Source organism: Coregonus clupeaformis, chromosome 14, assembly GCF_020615455.1.
Source record: "Coregonus clupeaformis isolate EN_2021a chromosome 14, ASM2061545v1, whole genome shotgun sequence".
NCBI lineage: Eukaryota > Metazoa > Chordata > Actinopteri > Salmoniformes > Salmonidae > Coregonus > Coregonus clupeaformis.
In genome coordinates, this window is record NC_059205.1 from 30000084 (window position 1) to 30021594 (window position 21511).

At 41.1% G+C, this 21511-nt stretch overlaps 1 protein-coding gene across 3 annotated transcripts in view; it reads right to left on the reverse strand.

Annotated features, from left to right (window-relative positions):
* Positions 1-21511, reverse strand: part of LOC121581035 (arf-GAP with GTPase, ANK repeat and PH domain-containing protein 3) — a 234059-nt gene that overhangs the window by 67976 nt on the left and 144572 nt on the right. For all 3 annotated transcript variants that reach the window (XM_041896363.2, XM_041896364.2, XM_041896362.2), the window contains exon 12: positions 8771-8944. In XM_041896363.2, coding sequence (XP_041752297.1) covers positions 8771-8944 — 174 coding nt within the window. The remainder of the gene's footprint in view (positions 1-8770; positions 8945-21511) is intronic.

A 21511-nucleotide genomic window follows, 5' to 3' on the forward strand; every position in this document is an offset into this window, starting at 1 on the left:
GTCAAAAGTTTGGACACACCTACTCGTTCAGTGATTTTCTTTATTTTTAATATTCTACATTGTAGAATAATAGTGAAGACGTCAAAACGATTAAATAACACATACGGAATCATGTAGTAACCAAAAAAGTGTTAAACAAATTATTCAAAAAGCCACCCTTTGCCTTGATAACAGCTTTGCACACTAAGCATTCACTCAACCAGCTTCACCTGGAACGCTTTTCTAACAGTCTTGAAGGAGTTCCCACATATGCTGAGCATTTGTTGGCTGCTTTTCCTTCACTCTGTGATCCGACTCATCCCAAACCATCTCAATTGGGTTGAAATCGGGGGATTGTGGAGGCCAGGTCATCTGATGCAGCACTCCATTACTCTCCTTCTTGGTAAAATAGCCCTTACACAGCCTGGAGGTGTGTTGGGTCATTGTCCTGTTGAAAAACAAATGATAGTCCCACTAAGCCCAAACCAGATGGGATGGCGTATCACTGCAGAATGCTTTTGTAGCCATGCTGGTTAAGTGTGCCTTGAATTCTAAATAAATTACAGACTGTGTCACCAGCAAAGCACCCCCACACAATAACACCTCCTCCTCCATGCTTTACAGTGGGAACTACACATGCGGAGATCATCCGTTCACCCACACCTCACAAAGACACGGCGGCTGGAACCAAAAATCTCCAATTTGGACTCCAGGCCAAAGGACACATTTCCACCGGTCTAATGTCCATTGCTCGTGTTTCTTGGCCCGAGCAGGTCTCTTCTTATTATTGGTGTCCTTTAGTAGTGGTTTCTTTGCAGTAATTTGACCATGAAGGCCTGATTCACACAGTCCCTTCTGAACAGTTGATGCTTAGATGTCTGTGACTTGAACTCTGTGAAGCATTTATTAGGGCTGCAATTTCTGAGGCTGGTAACTCTAATGAACTTATCCTCTGCAGCAGAGGTAACTCTGTGTCTTCCATTCCTGTGGCGGTCCTCATGAGAGCCAGCTTCATCATAGCGCTTGATGGTTTTTGCGACTGTAATTTAAGAAACTTTCAAAGTTCTTGAAATTTTCCAGATTGACTAACCTTCATGTCTTAAAGTAATGATGGACTGTCATTTCTCTTTGCTTATTTGAGCTGTTCTTACCATAATATGGACTTGGTCTTTTACAAAATAGGGCTATCTTCTGTATACCCCCTCTACCTTTTCACAACACAACTGATTGGCTCAAACGCATTAAGAAGGAAAGAAATTCCACAAATTAACTTTTAAGAAGGCACACCTGTTAATTGAAATGCATTCCAGGTGACTACCTCATGAAGTTGGTTGAGAGAATGCCAAGAGTGTGCAAAGCTGTCATCAAGGCAAAGGATGGCTTTTTGAAGAATCTCAAATATAAAATATAATGTGTTTCCAAACTTTTGACTGGTTGTGTGTGTGTGTATATATCTGCAAAGGGGACAGGACGACTGTACCGTATTGAGGGGAGGATGGATGGGGCCATGTATCACGAGATCTTGGCCAACAACCTCCTTCTCTCAGTAAGAACATTGAAGATGGGTCGTGGCTGGGTCTTCCAGCATGACAACGACCCGAAACACATAGCCAGGGCAACTAAGGAGTGGCTCTGTAAGAAGCATCTCAAGGTCCTGGAGTGGCCTAGCCAGTCTCCAGACATGAACCCAATAGAAAATCTTTGGAGGGAGCTGAAAGTCCGTATTGCCCAGCGACAGCCCCGAAACCTGAAGGATCTGGAGAAGGTCTGTATGGAGGAGTGGGCCAAAATCCCTGCTGCAGTGTGTGCAAACCTGGTCAAGACCTACAGGAAACGTATGATCTCTGTAATTGCAAACAAAGGTTTTTGTACCAAATATTAAGTTCTGCTTTTCTGATGTAATATAATATGCCATTTAGCAGACGCTTTTATCCAAAGCGACAGTCATGCGTGCATACATTTTTGTGTATGGTTGGTCCCGGGGATCGAACCCACTACCTTGGCGTTACAAGCGCCGTGCTCTACCAGCTGAGCTACAGAGAACCACATGTATCAAATACTTATGTCATGCAATAAAATGCAAATGAATTACTTAAAAATCATACAATGTGATTTTCTGGATTTTTGTTTTAGATTCCGTCTCTCACAGTTGAAGTGTACATATGATAAACATTACAGACCTCTACATGTTTTGTAAGTAGGAAAACCTGCAAAATTGGCAGTGTATCAAATACTTGTTCTCCCCACTGTATATAGTGTGTATAGACATTATGGACAGTATATGAATAGAAAACATTATATTGGATGAGCCATGACTAGAATACAGTATATACACATAAAGTGGTTAAAGCAGTACATAAACATTATTAAAGTGACCAGTGTTCAATGACTATGTACATATGGCAGCAGTTTCTAAGATGCAGGGTAGAGTACCAGGTGGTAGCCGGCTAGTGATGAATGTTTAACAGTCTGATGGCCTGGAGAGAGAAGCTGTTTTTAAGTCTCTCTGTCCCAGCTTTGAAGACCAGTACTGTCTCCACCTTCCAGATGGTAGCAAGGATGAACAGGCCGTTGTTCGGGTGGCTGGGGTCCTTGATACTTAACAATTTTAGTTTTCACTGTCATCCAAGCCAGTAATGTGGAGTGAATGCAATGTTGTTGATCCCTTTGTATTTTCAAGTATTGTGGTGGCAGCATCATGTTATGGCTATGCTCATCACCGGCAGAGACTGGGAAGTTTGTTAGTATCAACATAAATATGAAAGGAGCAAAGCCTAGGTAAAAAGGTAAAGGAAAACCCGCCTCAGTCTTCTGAAAACGATAGATTTGAATTTTTCCGCTGGACAGTTGCACAAATGTTTATGCCAAAGACACAACATAATGTATTTCCAAGAGGTTTTGAGTGTTACTGAATGGTCCAGTCTCCATCCTGAAAACTGCAAAAAAAATAAAAAATCAGAGACGAGGTTTGACTATAGCTGTCCCTCAATGATTCCTAAAAATAGTTTTTCGACAAAAACAATGGATATACAGTATGTTGCCCTAAGAGTTGTGCAAGGTTGGTAGAATCTTGTTCAAAATGATTCACAGCTGTAATGGCTGCCAAATGTGCTTCCACAAAGTATTAACTATGGGGTGTTAAGACATATACAATCAATGCATCCTAATTTTATATTTCTTAGTAATTTGGTAAATGTCATATAATTTTTTATAAATAATGAAAATGCTTTTGTGTTATTTGAAGTATATATTTTTTTTATTCTAATGTTACTTAAGACCTTCATAAACAAAACCAAATTATTATTTTTGCGATAGCACATATGAAATGTATTAATTACACTGTTAGAATGTTGCAGTCAGAATGACTGCTCATTAGCTTGAAGTGGTGTCCCTCGAGGCCCAACGGTTCTAGTATGGAAATCAAATGGCTGTCCAACTGACTCATCTTACTATCAAAAACACCAACATTCAAGTATTCAATCAATTTTATTCGTGGAGTGCCTTACAACTATGAAACAGAAAGCATATGTGTTGGAACACGGTAACAGCCTCTTTTTATTAAAACAAATAATAATACCTCAATCACCAAGACACACAGTCAGCAAGATGTGCGGTCAAATGATGAAAACATCAGCAGCCTAAACATCGTTATAAGTGCCAAGTGTGCTTGATAAATAGTGAAAATATGCACCAAAGCAATAATGGCATTATAATGAATATAAGTGTAGATATGACAGCAGTCAAAAACAGTCAATTATTGTCCGCTCGTGCTTACATGGTGTGCGTCTTCACACAATGGCATCAGTTGGGAGTGTGTCCATGTCACATAAACAACAAAAGCTGGTGTGTGCATTGCTGATGTTGTTTTTTAATTAAGATGTAGGGCATGCTCTCTCAGTGATGACATTTTGTCCTGATAATCGGCCCGTAGCATTGTCACCGGCTTTTTCTATCCAAAAAGTGCTGTCCCTTCCTCTCTTCTGTTTCATCCTTTCATTTGGTGGTGGCGCGGGCAACTGCTCAGTGTGTACCGTTCTGGCTTTTTAGCGCTTAGGTTTCGGAGGTGTAGGTTCAGGCTGAGGCTCAGACTCAGAAGAAGAATCATCAGAGATGTCATCATGATTCATTTCTTCCCCACCATCTGAGTCATTGTCATTCAGATTTTGTAGCAACGCTAACGCAGCATGTGCATACATTTGTGTTGATCTTCTTGCCATTGTAAATTATGCACATGCTCACTGTGTACTCCACGTAGGCCAGAGTAGACTGATAACACTGCTTGGATTCGGTGGACTGATATAGGGTGCATACCATTTTCAGATTATAATTAGAATAGATCAATAGAAAAAAACGACCTGCCCCGTTCTTCATTCACAATGGGTGATTACATAATTATGCATCGTTCGCTTCCCCTCGCTCATCAACTCATCAATTCTCCCCATCATACTTTACTTCACTTATTTCATCTGTTGTTATATGTGTGAAATTAGTTTCGGTATAGTTTAGGTTCAGTTTTGAGGCAATTATCGGCGTCATTATCAACTGGGCAAGGCACCTTCAACTATCGGGAGAACGAGAGGAGCAGGCCCTACTGTCGTAAGAAGGAGGGGCAATGGGGGAAAACCATTTTTAAAATGACATGCCCTTCTAAAACTGGTTATAACAACGACAGTGTGTTTTATAGAGAAGTCAAGGACAGAGGGGGGCATGACATAATAATAATAATAAAAAAACATTAATGAGCAGTCCAACTGACTGCTTTAGTGGTTCTAGTGTGGGTTTTTATAGTAAATACATATAATTTAACTGTACAAATGTATTACCTTTTAATGTGGCATGAACACAACCAGCCATGATGGTCAAACACAACCAGTCTGGTGGTCAAACAAATCACTTAAAAAAGTAGGTTACCTTTGCACGTTTGCCCAAAATAATTCCAGCATCTGAACAGTGCACTGTGCACCCACCAACTTTCCTTCAATTCACAAGTGGCTGAAACTACTATCTCACCGGAGAAAGCATCTGAGAGAGGGAAACAGCGCTCCTCTGTCTTACTACATGTAGCCCATGTATCTGATGCTGTCTGGACAAAAATAGTATGACATGTTGCCGTCCTTAGCATTGAATTAGCATACTATTTTTGTCCAGACAGCATCAGATAGATGGGATACACATACTGACAAAGGGGCGCTGTTTTGCTCGCTCTAATGATTTATATGAGATTGATGCGTCTTCCTGTCGGCGCGCATCTTGGTCGAATAAATTATCAATATTTTTATATTTTATTTGGACGGGCAAGGAGATACGGTAGAGTGGCCAGGACCCTTAAGACCCGCCGATAACGCCAGCCCCGAACTGTATCAGAGATTACCTGGCTCATCTGAAGTCCTCCTCAATCCAAAGCAATCCATATCTGATGGATCACATTCAATTTACCATAATAAAACTTAGCAGGAACGGAGCCACCGACTGGCTCTCTGTTTAAAATGGAGGTACTGTAGCCTACTGTTATGAGCCGTTAAGAGAGTGCACTTTGGCGTTATTAGCTAGTGGTTATGAGGGGCTGTCGGGATCGAGAGAGCGAGGAAGCGAACAGTGGTAATGAGGCGCGCTGAGGATCAGGAGTCTCTCTCTCCTCTCAGCTAAGTACCATGCAGCCTCTCCCAGCTTCTCCTCTGCTCTCCTCTCCTGGGCACGTGGCTACTGTGGAATAGGTATCAGGGCTAACCTGTGATTACAGTTTATTACACTCCCGCCAGGGAGATGACAGTTTAAACATGCTTGTGATGAAGACGGTGGGCGAGACAAAGAGAGGGCTAACAGCTCGCTAACTGCCATAGAGAGAGAGAAAGAGAGAGAAAAAGAGAGAAAGAGAAAGGGACAGAATGAGAGAGAGAAGTTTTCATTTAATTTGTAAATGCGTAATTCGAGAGGCTCTGGGTATGGGAGCACTGTGATTTTTCTGCTAGGCCACTTGACACGGCAGCTCACTGCCTGTCCTCAATCAACGGCATCGGCTGCAATTAATGGCAAAAATTTGAAACAATCACCGCTTCCCCCTTATTATCCTCAATTAGAATTCACTAATCAAGGCCTGATCATGCTCTGCTACTCTCTTAAAACTAAATGTCAAACTTCATTACGGACCTGGCGTGGAAATCAAACACGCTCTCCAGTACCCGATGGGAGGGCAACCTGACGAACAGAACTGCCTGGTCCTGCCTTCACTCACTCATTGCCTTCTCACTGAAATACCTTCACCAGAGAAGCCTGGGTGAATACCTTTCAAACATACACTGATGGTGTATACACCTACTTCAGTGTACAAAACCCTCTCACAACCTCAGACTTGGTCAAACTGTTGCCTGCTCCCCAGATGGTCCCAATGAGCAGGACACTACTTACTGTACAACAACAAAACTTTGACTGGGGGTCAATGTTTGTACAAATATCACAGTGCTTAGGTGCCTGTTGAGTCTATTTCTCATTTTAATCTAGGTGTAAAGGATGAAGTATATGAAGGAGAGAACAAACAAGCCTTGTGTGGGCCCAGATTAAGAGTGGTCTCTTTTGAATTGTGAAGCAATATACAAAATGGCGCTGAGATTTAATCAAAAGGCTGCGTTCAATATTCAAGAGATGTAGCTAGCTCCCCATGATTCTCCTTCTGCCTCTCCCTCAATAGGTTTACAAATGAGGACATTCTTTAAATAATATGGAAATGGTTACCTGGGCTAAGATGCATTTTATACTTCAGCCTATAATCAATCAGCTTTTTCTTTAAATATATTTTTTTGCATCTTAGAAGAACCATGTTTTATGTTAACTTGCAACCTTGACGAAGGATAATGGAGTGATTGGGGCTGTGTTGACGTCTATTCAAATGGTAAAACATGAAGGGTCTGAACGGTGGACCTCCCTCCTATTGATTATTGAAGGAGCCACTAGGGTGAAAAATAAAGGGGTCACAATTCAATCAAGTATTATGTTGTTACCTTCTAGTACTCCAGTCACATATCACATTGGATGACCGTATCCTGCTACATGTTTTAATTCAGATTCTATTCATAGGGGAGGCATATAAATGAATGGCATACTCAAAGAATGCTTGTAAAATGTAAATAAAAACACACAACAAATCTCAAGTCTACTTGTTTTCAAGTTTTAAATCCCTTCTGAATTGCCTCATTGCATGGAATTGGCAATGCAAGAACATGGGACAAAGTAACATATTTACCATTTGATGTGACTTCTCTAATATATCTATCATTTTCAGCTCATTTGGCTCATTAGTGGTTACCTTAAAGAGAACCATTGAAATAATTGAAAGAAAGAGAGTAATGGAGAGAATTGTAAATCTGGTCTAGGAGAAGTCTAGATGGTAGCTAATGAGCTATGTTAATATAAAGTCAAGTCCTCTCAGTTTACCAAACAAGGAAATAGATTTTAGCTGGCTGTTTAGTAAGTAGCGTGTCCATAGATTGGGATGACAGCACAGTGTTTTGGAATACACATATACAAATCACATCGACATTCACCCACCACATTCACCACACACGTGCTTCTCTCCAAAACAACATATACACAACACATGCAGCCTAGAGTACACACACAAAAATACATGTGAAAAACACACAAATATGCATGCAGGCACGCACGCACTCACACGCACTCACACCCACACATTTATTTGAGAGGACCCCACCACGCTCTCTCCTCTAAGTAATTCTGCTTTGGGCATGCTGCTGATGGGAGAGGAGAGGGGTAGTGGATGATGATAGAAGTGCCTGCCTTGCTGCGTCCAGGCAGAATTGATCGTTTGGCAGTTCCAAATGAGAGACGGGGCTCGTCTGCGGAACCACAAGGCTGTACGCGCGATGCAGCGTTGGACTCCAGCAGGGCTCGTAAAGAGCGCTCTTTAAACTGCCGGGGCCCCTGGGAGCCCGTGGGGAGAGGGCCGCTGCCGCAACCGCACTAATGAGAACTAGCAGAGTGCAAACATGCATGGAAATGACTGTTATTCTGTTGATGTGCATTTAAGTGCTTTTTTACTGCCAACCACAAAGAGAGGGGAAATAACTGGTGATGAATGGTACCCCAGAAAGCATTCATTTTCCTATTGCGGAGAGAGAGAGGGGAGGGGGGAGAGAGAGAGACAGAGAGAGAGAGAGGGAGAGAGAGAGAGAGAGGAGCCGACACGCATAGCGAATGTATTATTTTACTTCACTCAAGTGCGCTGACAAGGCTCTGTGATTGGGAGGGAGCGGAGTGAGGGTGCCGGGATGGCAAATAACCTTCGCTCACTTCCTCTCCTCCGCCGTCGTCTATCGTTTCTGTCAGATAACAGTATGCGAAAAGGTCACAGCGATCAAAGCCCTGATCACCTCATCATGAAAACAAGCTTTATTCTATTCCACCAATACCAGTGTCCTATTTATTAGGCACCAAACGGAATAAAACTGACTGAAACAAGGAAGGACTACCTGAAGTTGCCCAATAAGAAATGCTCATTTTCGTTTTCTGTTGCAAAACATTTTGCTACAGTGTGGCCTAATGAATACAACCCTGAGCACAGCTGTTGCACCCCCACTGATATGACTGTACCAGATCTGTTCTGGATGTTTTCTATTGTTCATTGTGTGTCATCATCATCCTACATCTATTTCAATTACATTGAGTGGTTGAGACGTCATTGAGTAATAGTGGGAGTGGAGAGGAGGAAGATAGAATGAGGGAAGATGGAGGAGGAGGGATGGAGGAAGAGGGCAGGGGGGGTGGTCGTCAGTCTCACCGGCCCCGGTGCTTGCACTGGTGTTGATGATGGCCTCATTCCATTGGTCAGCGCTGGAAACAGAGAAGGAGCGTTGGTGCATGCTGTCCTTACTGCCCCCGAAGCCCACCAGACCTCCTCCACTGACCGATCGCTCTGACTGGAGGGATGTATTGCTGTTAGAATGGGGAGCACCTGGAGAGAGAGGGAGAGAGAAAGAGACTTTAAAATAATGTCTTGCATCATCATCTCATGTACCTGTACACGGAGGTGCATTTCACTGAGGTTACAAGACTCTTTTGTAAATCGAAGTGTATGTTGCATCAAACAAGCCATATACACTGAGTGGACAAAACATGACATAGACTGAACAGGTGAGTCCAGGTGAAAGCTTTGATCCCTTAATGATGTCACTTGTTAAATCCACTTCAATCAGCGTAGATGAAGGTTGGGAGACAGGTTAAATAAGGATTTTTAAGCCTTGAGAAAATTGAGACATGGATTGTGTATGAGTGCCATTCAGAGGATGAATGGGCAAGACAGAATGGGGTATAGTAGTAGGTGCCAGGCGCACCGGTTTGTGTCAAGAACTGCAATGCTGCTGCGTTTTTCACACTCAACAGTTTCCCGTGTGTATCAAGAATGGTCCACCACCCAAATATTGTTTTGTACACTCAGTGTATGTTAATAACAAGTTTAGCAGTCCTTTTTCTTGTTTTTTCTCAAAACGAGAACAGACAGTATAGTAAAATTGCACAATGATGCCGCCACCTTTTTGTGTTCTTTCTCTGTGTTACATGTGTAAACCCTCCTCCCCCGTCTGCCTCCCCTCATCTCCCCCTCTCCCTCCGTCTCAGTCTCTAATTAGCCCTTAATTAACAAGATACACTGATCGCTAATTATCTTGCCACATCCTTCTGACTGCCACATCCATCTCTCCCGCCGTCGGCAGGCAAGTCCCCTCTCTCACCGACTTCCAATCAGGCAAGCCACGGATGCCTCCCTGCCTGACTCCCTTTACTAATTCATGGGATAGGCAGCACCGTGTGGGGTCCTTCCCTCCTGTTCCTGTCTCGACAGCCACACAACACTACAGATCCTGACTTGACTTCTTCTATAGTTATAGCTATAGTTCCACAGAAAGCATATTTTAATCTAGAGTATATCAATATATTTTTTAATTAAATTAAGCCTATGATAATGATTTTCTTTTGCAATAAAATAATGTCAATTAAAACTTAATTGATTAACTATTCCCGACACTAATTCACAATCAAAATAAACAAAATAAGTCCTCCTTGGTTGATTAGGTAAATTGAGGTAAATTATCTACATGGTATTCATCAGTAAATCAACAGCCTTATCAAGTACGGGTTTTTATTGTCAGAGCTGCATTAAAGAATAAATACATACTATAACAGTTACCCATGAGCATTTGTTACCACACACATTAAGCCCAACTAGAGATAATAGAGTGGAAGTGTAACAATATGACCTACTCCTTAGGCTATCATCTCTGCTGGATATTCTCCAATATATGATAGACTAGACTAGAAGCAATAATTTAGCAACAGTCTAATATAACTTCATCTACTCATAGCAAAGACTGTTATGAGAGTGTAGCAGTCAAAAATGTTGTTTTGGTAAAAGTAATATAATATTAATTTTGATAACTGTAATAAGATGACTGACAAACATCACACAAATCAGGGCCTTTTTATTTCACAATTACGAGACGTTATAAAAATAAAAAAATCTGATTGAGGTTTAACAACAATAACAGTAGCTAGATATAATATACTATGCGCCGTGTGTAAAGTAAACTAAGCGGCGCTGCGCTCTTGTTAGGATAAAACGTCCTTCTCATTAGCGGGAGTAATAAGTGTATCAAATTCACATAATCATGTCTAATTAGTATCAGTGTTTATCTTGTTGGGCCCGGGAATATTTATCTTCAGGTCCCAGAGGGGAGGGAGTGGGATTGCAGCGAAGAGAGAGAGGGGGAGAGAGGGAACCATGCTGGGGTGTGCTGGCTGAATTAGCATCCCCAAATCAGGGCACTGGAGAGAGAAAAGAAAGGGAGGAGGGTTCGAAACCCAGGAAACATTTATAAAAATGTAACTTTCTAGACAGTAAGTCAGAGATAAATCATCACATTTATTGAACAGAATAGAACAGATTACGACAGATTACAACGAAATGCCTTAAGATTCGCATGGAAAATAGTGCCATTCTGTTACGTTACAGCATTATTCTAAAATGGATTAAATTGTTTTTATCCCTCATCAATCTACACACAATACCCCATAATGACAAAGCAAAAACAGGTTTTTAGAATTTTGTGCAAATGTACAGTAACAATCAAAAGTTTGGACACACCTACTCATTCAAGGGTTTTACCTTATTTTTACTATTTTCTACATTGTAGAATAATAGTGAAGACATCAAAACTATGAAATAACTCATATCGAATCGTGTAGTAACCAAAAAAGTGTTAAACCAATCTAAATATGTTTTACATTTGAGGTTCTTCAAAGTAGTCATCCTTTGCCTTGATGACAGCTTTGCACACTCATGGCATTATCTCAACCAGCTTCATGAGGAATGCTTTTCCAACAGTCTTGAAGGAGTTCCCACATATGCTGAGCACTTGCTGGCTGCTTTTCCTTCACTCTGCAGTCCGACTCATCCCAAACCATCTGAATTGGGTTGAGGTTGGGTGATTGTGGAGGCCAGGTCATCTGATGCAGCACTCCATCGCTCTCCTTCTTGGTCAAATAGCCCTTACACAGCCTGGAGGTGTGTTTTTGGTCATTGTCCTGTTGAAAAACAAATGATAGTCCCACTAAGCCCAAACCAGATGGGATGGCGTATCGCTGCAGAATGCTGTGGTAGCCATGCTAGTTAAGTGTGCCTTGTAATCTAAATAATAATCACTGTGAGTATCACCAGCAAAGCCCCCCACACCATCACACCTCCTCCTCCATGCTTCACGGTGGGAACCACACATGCGGAGATCATCCGTTCACCTACTCTGCGTCTCACAAAGACACGGCGGTTGGAAACAAATATCTAAAATATGGACTAATCAGACCAAAAGACACATTTCAACCGGTCTAATGTCCATTGCTAGTGTTTCTTGGCCCAAGCAAATCTCTTCTTCTTATTGGTGTCAAATCAAATCAAATCAAATGTTATTGGTCACATGCGCCGAATACAACAGGTGCAGACATTACAGTGAAATGCTTACTTACAGCCCTTAACCAACAGTGCATTTATTTTAAACAAAAAAGTAAGAATAAAACAACAACAAAAAAGTGTTGAGAAAAAAAGAGCAGAAGTAAAATAAAGTGACAGTAGGGAGGCTATATATACAGTAAAATAAAGTGACAGTAGGGAGGCTATATATACAGGGGGGTACCGTTGCATAGTCAATGTGCGGGGGCACCGGCTAGTTGAGGTAGTTGAGGTAATATGTACATATGGGTAGAGTTAAAGTGACTATGCATAAATACTTAACAGAGTAGCAGCAGCGTAAAAAGGATGGGGTGGGGGGGCAGTGCAAATAGTCCGGGTAGCCATGATTAGCTGTTCAGGAGTCTTATGGCTTGGGGGTAGAAGCTGTTGAGAAGTCTTTTGGACCTAGACTTGGCACTCCGGTACCGCTTGCCGTGCGGTAGCAGAGAGAACAGTCTATGACTAGGGTGGCTGGAGTCTTTGACAATTTTGAGGGCCTTCCTCTGACACCGCCTGGTATAGAGGTCCTGGATGGCAGGGAGCTTTGCCCCAGTGATGTACTGGGCCGTACGCACTACCCTCTGTAGTGCCTTGCGGTCAGAGGCCAAGCAGTTGCCATACCAGGCGGTGATGCAACCAGTCAGGATGCTCTCGATGGTGCAGCTGTAGAATTTTTTTGAGGATCTGAGGACCCATGCCAAATCTTTTTAGTCTCCTGAGGGGGAATAGGCTTTGTCGTGCCCTCTTCACGACTGTCTTGGTGTGTTTGGACCATGATAGTTCGTTGGTGATGTGGACACGAAGGAACTTGAAGCTCTCAACCTGTTCCACTACAGCCCCGTCGATGAGAATGGGGGCGTGCTCAGTCCTCTTTTTTTTCCTGTAGTCCACAATCATCTCCTTTGTCTTGGTCACGTTGAGGGGAGAGGTTGTTGTCCTGGCACCACACGGCCAGATCTCTGACCTCCTCCCCTATAGGCTGTCTCATCGTTGTCGGTGATCAGGCCTACCACTGTTGTGTCGTCGGCAAACTTAATGATGGTGTTGGAGTCGTGCCTGGCCATGCAGTCATGGGTGAACAGAGAGTACAGGAGGGGACTGAGCACGCACCCCTGAGGGGCCCCCGTGTTGAGGATCAGTGTGGCAGATGTGTTGTTACCTACCCTTACCACCTGGGGGCGGCCCGTCAGGAAGTCCAGGATCCAGTTGCAGAGGGAGGTGTTTAGTCCCAGGATCCTTAGCTTAGTGATGAGCTTAGAGGGCACTATGGTGTTGAATGCTGAGCTGTAGTCAATGAATAGCATTCTCACGTAGGTGTTCCTCTTGTCCAGGTGGGAAAGGGCAGTGTGGAGTGCGATAGAGATTGCATCATCTGTGGATCTGTCCTTTAGTAGTGGTTTCTTTGAAGCAATTCGACCATGAAGGCCTGATTCACACTGTCCCCTCTGAACAGTTGATGTTGATATGTGTCTGTGACTTGAACTCTGAAGCATTTATTTGGGCTGCAATTTCTGAGGTTCGTAACTCTAATGAACTTACCCTCTGCAGCAGAGGTAACTCTGGGTCTTCCATTCCAGTGGCGGTCCTCATGAGAGCAAGTTTCATCATAGAGCTTCATGGTTTTTGCGACTGCAATTGAAAAACTTTCAGAGTTCTTGAAATGATCCAGATTGACTGACCTTCATGTCTTAAAGGAATGATGGACTGTCGTTTCTCTTTGCTTATTTGAGCTGTTCTTGCCATAATATGGACTTGGTCTTTTACCAAATAGGGCTATCTTCTGTATACCCCCTCTACCTTTTCACAACACAACTGATTGGCTCAAACGCATTAAGAAGGAAAGAAATTCCACAAATTAACTTTTAAGAAGGCACAACTGTTAATTGGAATGCAATCCAGGTGACTAACTCATGAAGCTGGTTGAGAGAATGCCAAGAGTGTGCAAAGCTGTCATCAAGGCAAAGGGTGGCTATTTGAAGAATCTCAAATATATTTTGATTTGTTTAACAATTTTTTGGTTACTATATGATTCCATATGTGTTAGTCCCGTGTAGCTCAGTTGGTAGAGGATGGCGCTTGCAACGCCAGGGTTTTGGGTTCGATTCCCACAGGGGACCAGTATGAAAACGTATGCACTCACTAACTGTAAGTCGCTCTGGATAAGAGCGTCTGCTAAATAACTAAAATGTAAAATGTAATGTTATTTCATAGTTTTGATGTTTTCACTATTATTCTTAAAATGTAAAAAACTGTCAAAATAAAGAAAAACCCTTAAATGTGTAGGTGTGTCCAAACTTTTGACTGGTAGTGTATATATAAAAAAAAAACTGAAATATCACATTTACATAAGTATTCAGACCCTTTATTCAGGACTTTGTTGAAGCACCTTTGGCAGCGATTACAGCATCGTCTTCTTGGGTGTGACGCTACAAGCTTGGCACACCTGTATTTGGGGAGTTTCTCCCATTCTTTGCAGATCCTCTCAAGCTCTGTCAGGTTGGATGGGGAGCTGCACAGCTATTTTCAGGTCTCTCCAGAGATGTTCGGTCGGGTTGAAATAAGGGCTCCGGCTGGGCCACTCAAGGACATTCATAGACTTGTCCAGAACCCACTCTTGCGTCGTCTTGGCTGTGTGCTTAGGGTCGTTGTCCTGTTGGAAGGTTAACCTTCGCCCCAGTCTGAGGTCCTGAGAGTCTCATAGCAAAGGGTCTGAAAACGTATTTATTTTAAATATATTTGCAGAAACTTCTAAAAACCTGTTTTCGCTTTGTCATTATGGGGTATTGTGTGTAGATTGCTGAGTTTTTTTATTTATTTAATCCATTTTAGAATAAGGCTGTACCCTAACAAAATGTGGAAAAAGTAAAGGGGTCTGAATACTTTCCAAAGGCACTGTATATACAGTACCAGTCAAAGGTTTGGACACACCTACTCATTCAAGGGTTTTTCTTTATTTTTACTATTTTCTACATTGAAGAATAATAGTGAAGACATCAAAACTATGAAATAACACATATGGAATCATGTAGTAACCAAAAAAAGTGTTAAACAAATCAAAATATATTTTATTTTAGAGATTCTTCAAAGTCACCACCATTTGCCTTGATGACAGCTTTGCACACTCTTGGCATTCTCTCAACCAGCTTCATGAGTAATACTTTTCCAACAGTCTTGAAGGAGTTCCCACGTATGCTGAGCACTTGTTGGCTTATTTTCCTTCACTCTGCGGTCCGACTCATCTCAAACCATCTCAATTGGGTTGAGGTCGGGTGATTGTGGAGGCCAGGTCATCTGATGCAGCACCATCACTCTCCTTCTTGGTCAAATAGCCCTTACACAGCTTGGAGGTGTGTTCTGGGTCATTGTCCTGTTGAAAAACAAATGATAGTCCCACTAAGCGCAAACCAGATGGAATGGGGTATCGCTGCAGAATGATGTGGTAGACATGCTGGTTAAGTGTGCCTTGAATTCTAAATAAATCACTGTCAGTGTCACCTGCAATGCAACCCCACACCATCACACCTCCTCTTCCATGCTTCACATTGGGAACCACAAATGCGGAGATCATCCGTTCACCCACACCGCGTCTCACAAAGACATGGCAGTTGGAACCAAAAATCTCCAATTTGGACTCATCAGGCCAAAGGACTGATTTCCACCGGTCTAATGTCCATTGCTCGTGTTTCTTGGCCCATTAAGTCTCTTCTTCTTATTGGTGTCCTTTAGTAATGGTTTCTTTGCAGCAATTTGACCATGAAGGCCTGATTCACGCAGTCTCCTCTGAACAGTTGATGTTGAGATGTGTCTGTTTCTTGAACTCTGTGAAGCATTTATTTGGGCTGCAATCTGAGGTGCAGTTAACTCTAATGTACTTATCATATGCAGCAGAGGTAACTCTGGGTCTTCCTTTCCTGTGGCGGTATATATCTTCTGTATACCACACCTACCTTGTCACAACAAAACTGATTGGCTCAAACACATTAAGAAGGAAAGAAATTCCATAAATTAACTTTTAACAAGGCACACCTAAATTGAAATGCATTCCAGGTGACTACCTCATGAAGCTGGTTGAGAGAATGCCAAGAGTGTGCAAAGCTGTCATCAAGGCAAAGGGTGGCTACTTTGAAGAATATATTTTGATTTGTTTAACACTTTTTTGGTTACTACATGATTCCATACGTGTTATTTCATAGTGTTGATGTCTTCACTATTATTCTACAATGCAGAAAAGAGTAAAAATAAAGAAAAACCCTTGAATGAGTAGGTGTGTCCAAACTTTTGACTGGTACTTCATATATATAGGTGCTTCCAGGTGCCAAAAAGCACCTGGAAGCACCTGGATGATCACTAAGACTCTTGGAAGAATGTTCTATGGACAGATTAGTCAAAAGTATAACTTTTTCGACGACATGGGTCCCATTATGCCAGGAGAAAATCAAACAATGCATTCCACAGTAAGAACCTTATACCAACAGTCAAGCATAGTGGTGGTAGTGTGATGGTTTGGGGATGCTTTGCTGCCTCAGGAGCTGGACGACTTGCCTTAATAGAAGGAACCATGAATTCTGCTCTGTATCAGAGAATTCTACAGGAGAATGTCAGGCCATCTGTCTGTGAGCTGAAGCTGAAGCTGAAGGGCAGCTGGGTCATGCAGCAAGACAATGATCCAAAACACACAATCAAGTCTACATGAAAATGGCTAAAAAGCAACACATTTGAAGTTTTGGAATGGCCTAGTCAAAGTCCAGACATAATCTCAATTGAGATGTTGTGGCAGGATTTGAAACTAGCAGTTAATGCTTGAAAACCCATAAATGTTGCTGAGTTAAAGCAGTTCTGCATGGAAGAATGGGCCAATATTTCTACACAGCGACGTGAGAGACTGATCAACAACTACAGGAAGCGTTTGGTTTGAGTCATTGCAGCTAAAGTTGACACAACCAGTTATTGAGTGTAAGGGGGCAATTACCTTTTCACACAGGGGCATTGGGTGTTGCATAACTTTGTTTATGAAATAAGTATGTAATTGTTGTGTTATTTGTTCACGAAGGTTCCCTTTATCTAATGTTAGGTTTTGGTTGAAGATCTGATAACATTCAGCATCAACAATATTCAAAAGTAGAGGACATTTGAAAGGGGGCAAATACTTTTTCACAGCACTGTTTGTCTTAGTACCTGTACACCTTACTGCAATCTGCCAAGCAATATTTTAACATAATTTCTGAAATGAAGTTTGTAGGGAAACTAAAAGTCAAAACCTCCCAACTTTACAGTATATAATGTTAAAAAAAAGATTGGTAGAGTAAGAAACAATAGAGGATACCTATTTTTCTAGATTTAGTTATTCTATCTTTTGCAAAGACAAAGACCACAACCTGGAAGTCAGAGTAAAGGTGTAGACAGCTTTATGTTTGTGTTAGTCCCATCCCAGTGGCACAGGGATGTACAATACATGTCTAATACATTGGTATTCGATTCCAAATAATTGCCATATATGTTTCTACAGTACATGGAGTGTTGTACGACTAACTTCCTCAACAGTAAGATACTACTAACACATTAAGGAAAACTCCATGGACTGTTCAAAACAAAATGTATATCATTCTGGGAACATAGGAACTACATTCTAAGAACATTGAGGGAATGTTTTGTGCACCCGGATACAAACATTGTAAGAATGTCATCACAACTGGACAGATTTTGTGTTTTGGGAACATAAATAAAAATGTTTTACAAACTTTTAAATAACATTACAAATGTGTTATGGGAACGTTCTTGCAACATCAGGCAAATGTTTTTACAACCAAATAGAAACTTTGTAATAATCAGCACAACTTGACCGTTTTTGTGTTTTGGGAACATATCTTCCCACCAGACTGTTCCCACAACCTAATGAAACATTATGGGAACCTTTAAAGAACAGACTAACTGTGTTCTGGGAACGTTCTTGGAACGTCAGGCAAATGTTTTATACAAACACTGTATAATCATCAGCACAACTGGACAGTTTTTGTGTTATGAGAACATTTGCCGCAACCAAACGTATGTTCTGGGAACTTTCACAGAACCAATTTTGGTTTGCTGGGATGATTGATAATTTTAAAATCTGAAGTTAAAGCTGCAATATGTAACTTTTTGGCCGACCTGACCAAATTCACATAGAAATGTGAGTTAAAGATCTCATTGAAAGCAAGTCTAAGAAGTGTTATTTCCATTCCAAGTATAGTTTTTGCATCTTTTACTTTCAGTTTTGTACACCAGCTTCAAACAGCTGAAAATACAATATTTTTGGTTATGGAAAATTTTCGCAGTGGTTTAGATAGTACAATGATTCTTTACACTATACTGTACTTGTTGGTTTTTACACATAAACTGAAATTAGGCGAACTACTAGAATTTTAGCATCCAGAAAATGGTGGCGCGATATCTGCATAGTGCATCTTTAAAGCAGAACAGGAAAAACAACATTTACAACCTTTGATATTTTGACAAGACATATAATACTGTAGTCTAATAGGTGTGCTAATACTATTTCAATGGGGCAGATAAAGAAGAGTTCTCCCCTGATGCGACCAGCTGATTATAGCTCCAGTGTAATTACATTATCCGCTGCTTTATGCAGGAGTGGTCTAGGTCTACTCTGTGGGAACTAATTGATGAATACATGTTTAATTCATTAATCATTAGCATCACATCTGACAATTAGACATGATTGTTACTTGAATTTTAAATATGAATCCAAGCAGGGTGTGTATTTATATAGCAAAAAAAAAAATCCCTTTTGGAAGGCCAAGAGTCATAATACTTGTTAGAATGTGTTGGTGGCCTGTGTACTATCAGTAAGAAAATATCAAAATCCTAGTACTTTGCCTTGTTTATCAGTTTCTGTGGTTCTGGTGTTGTTGTCGTGAATGTAAAAATGGTGCACTCTCTGCCCATGTTAGAATATTCTATTTTCTAACACCATACAACTTTCCTGAACTGGCAATGGGGTATTCCACCTCCACCTCAAGAAACAATACACCATGTTCATTTTGTCATTCTCTCAGACATGTACTGTAGCACATTGGGGGTGAACCCACCTAACTTCTATTGCCCCGGGCACTATTTCCAGCCGTCTATTCTCCATTGGTAAATGTCTGGAGGTAAATGTTTGTAGTGATGAAATACAGCACCATCCTGAGACAATCACACACCAATTACCAGTCAAAGCTATTCAACTGGCTATTCATATAGGCTGAATTTACACAAGGTACAGTGCCTTCAGAAAGTATTCACAACCCTTGACTTTTCCCACATTTTGCTGTGTTACAACCGGAATTTAAAATTGATTAAATTGAGATTTTGTGTCACTGATCTACACACAATACCCAATAATGCTAAAGTGGAATTTTGTTTGTCTCATAAAAAAAAAAATTATAACAAATGTAAAGCTGAAATGTCTTGATTCAATAAGTATTCAATCCCTTTGTTATGGCAAGCGTAAATAAGTTCAGGAGTAAAAATGTGCTTAACAAATCGCATAATAAGTTGCATGGACTCATACTGTGTTCAATAACAGCAGTTTACATTATTTTTGAATGACTACCCCATCTCTGCACCCCACACATACAATTATCTGTAAAGTCCCTCAATAAAGTAGTGAATTTCAAGCACAGATTCAACCAAAGACCAGGGAGGTTTTTCAATGCCTCGCAAAGAAAGGCACCGATTGGTAGATGTGTAAAAAGATAACAGACGCTGAATATCCCTTTAAGCATGCTGAAGTTATTAATTAGGCTTTGGATGGTGTATCAATACACCCAGTCACTACAAAGATACAGGCATCCTTCCGAACTCAGTTGCTGGAGAGAAAGGAAACTGCTCAGGGATTTCACCATGAGGCCAATGGTGATTTTAAAACAGTTAAGAGTTTAATGATTGTAATATGAGAAAACTGAGGATGGATCAACAACATTGTAATTACTCCACAATACTAACCTAAATGGCAGAGTGAAAAGAAGGAAGCCTGTACAGAATAAAACATATTCCAAAACATGCATCCTGTTTGCAACAAGGCATTTAAGTAATACTGCAAAAAATGTGGCAAAGAGTTATGTTTGGGGCTGGGATACAAATTCGCCTTTCAACAGGACAGTAACCTAAAACTCAAGGCCAAATCTACACTGGAGTTGCTTACCAAGACGACATTGAATGTTCCTGAGTGGCCTAGTTATCACTGAATGATGAAAATATTGTAAGAAAGTAGGCTAACGCAATTGAAGGCATGTAACAAATTGTTGCTTACTGAAACTCCCAAAGTCATCTAACCGTTGTAATAAATTTGAAGCAATAACCTACCCACCTGTGGTCACCTAAATGATAGTTTCAGCACCGTTTTGATTGGGACACTGCGCCATCGTGCTGCTTTGAGACAAGCGTGGGGACTCGTCTTGATAAATCAATCAATGTCAGATTTTTGTTTTCACTGAATCTCCGTTTGGATATTGGTTAGGCTACAATGGGGAAAAGTTAGCTAAGTTGAGGTGAGTGCTGCTTATGATCATCTTGTCTAGTTGGCTAATTTATTAGAACATTTTGCTAGCATGTTACATAGTTTAACAAGTGGATTATTTTGCTCTTCACTCGCAGTCGCTTAGTAGCCTAGGCTTACTCCCAAGTAAAAGCCTGTGACTTTACTGACTTGTCTCAATCAATGTGATTTTGTTTCACTGAATTGCCCTCTGTATAGGCTATTTGGTTAATTGATTTCTGTCTGGGCAAATAAGTGGAGGTGGTATAGCTCATCTATTTGTTTGCTCATCTATCACTAATCAGAAAGAGGGGTGATAGCGGTTCCACACGTTCCCGTGGCACAAGTTGTGTGGGAAAATTTTTATTTGTATTTTATTCTGTTATATTCCATTATATTCTTACCACAAAATATATGTGTGTTGACTGTGATCGGGGTAAGTGTGTCTTGTCTGTTTAAACCTTTTCATGCGTGAGTTCCAAATATCTAACGGTCGCCCCAGCGTGAGCTGTTTTATGCATGTGATGTCAGAATGCACTCACTGTTCCAAAATGTGATTGTTACATAACAGGACAGTTATCCCGCGCTGCCTGTTAATTATCTATAGGCTATGTTTCAACTTCAAATAATTTTCTAACAAGTTCTATTTTCTAACAACAGTTTGAATTGAGGTGTGTTCTGCCTCCTCATTGATTCACATAGAAGTAGCCCATTTCACTGTTGTGGACAATTTATGTTTGAGGCTTTGCTGAGCAGGACAAACTTCTCTCTTTGAGGAGAGCCCAAGCACTTCCCCAGTGTTTCCGCAGATCAAGTCTTGCACAAACTTTTCCCCCGTGGCACATTTTCTGTCTGGTGCTCACATTGCCTTCATTGTTGTTTTCCTTACAAATAATAACTTTGGACATGTGTGCGTTCCTATCAAAGTAAGTGCCTTATTTTTTGTGTTTTGTTGTTGTTTCTACTGTACAGTATTTATCTATGTATGTATGGAGCATAATGTATTTACAGTT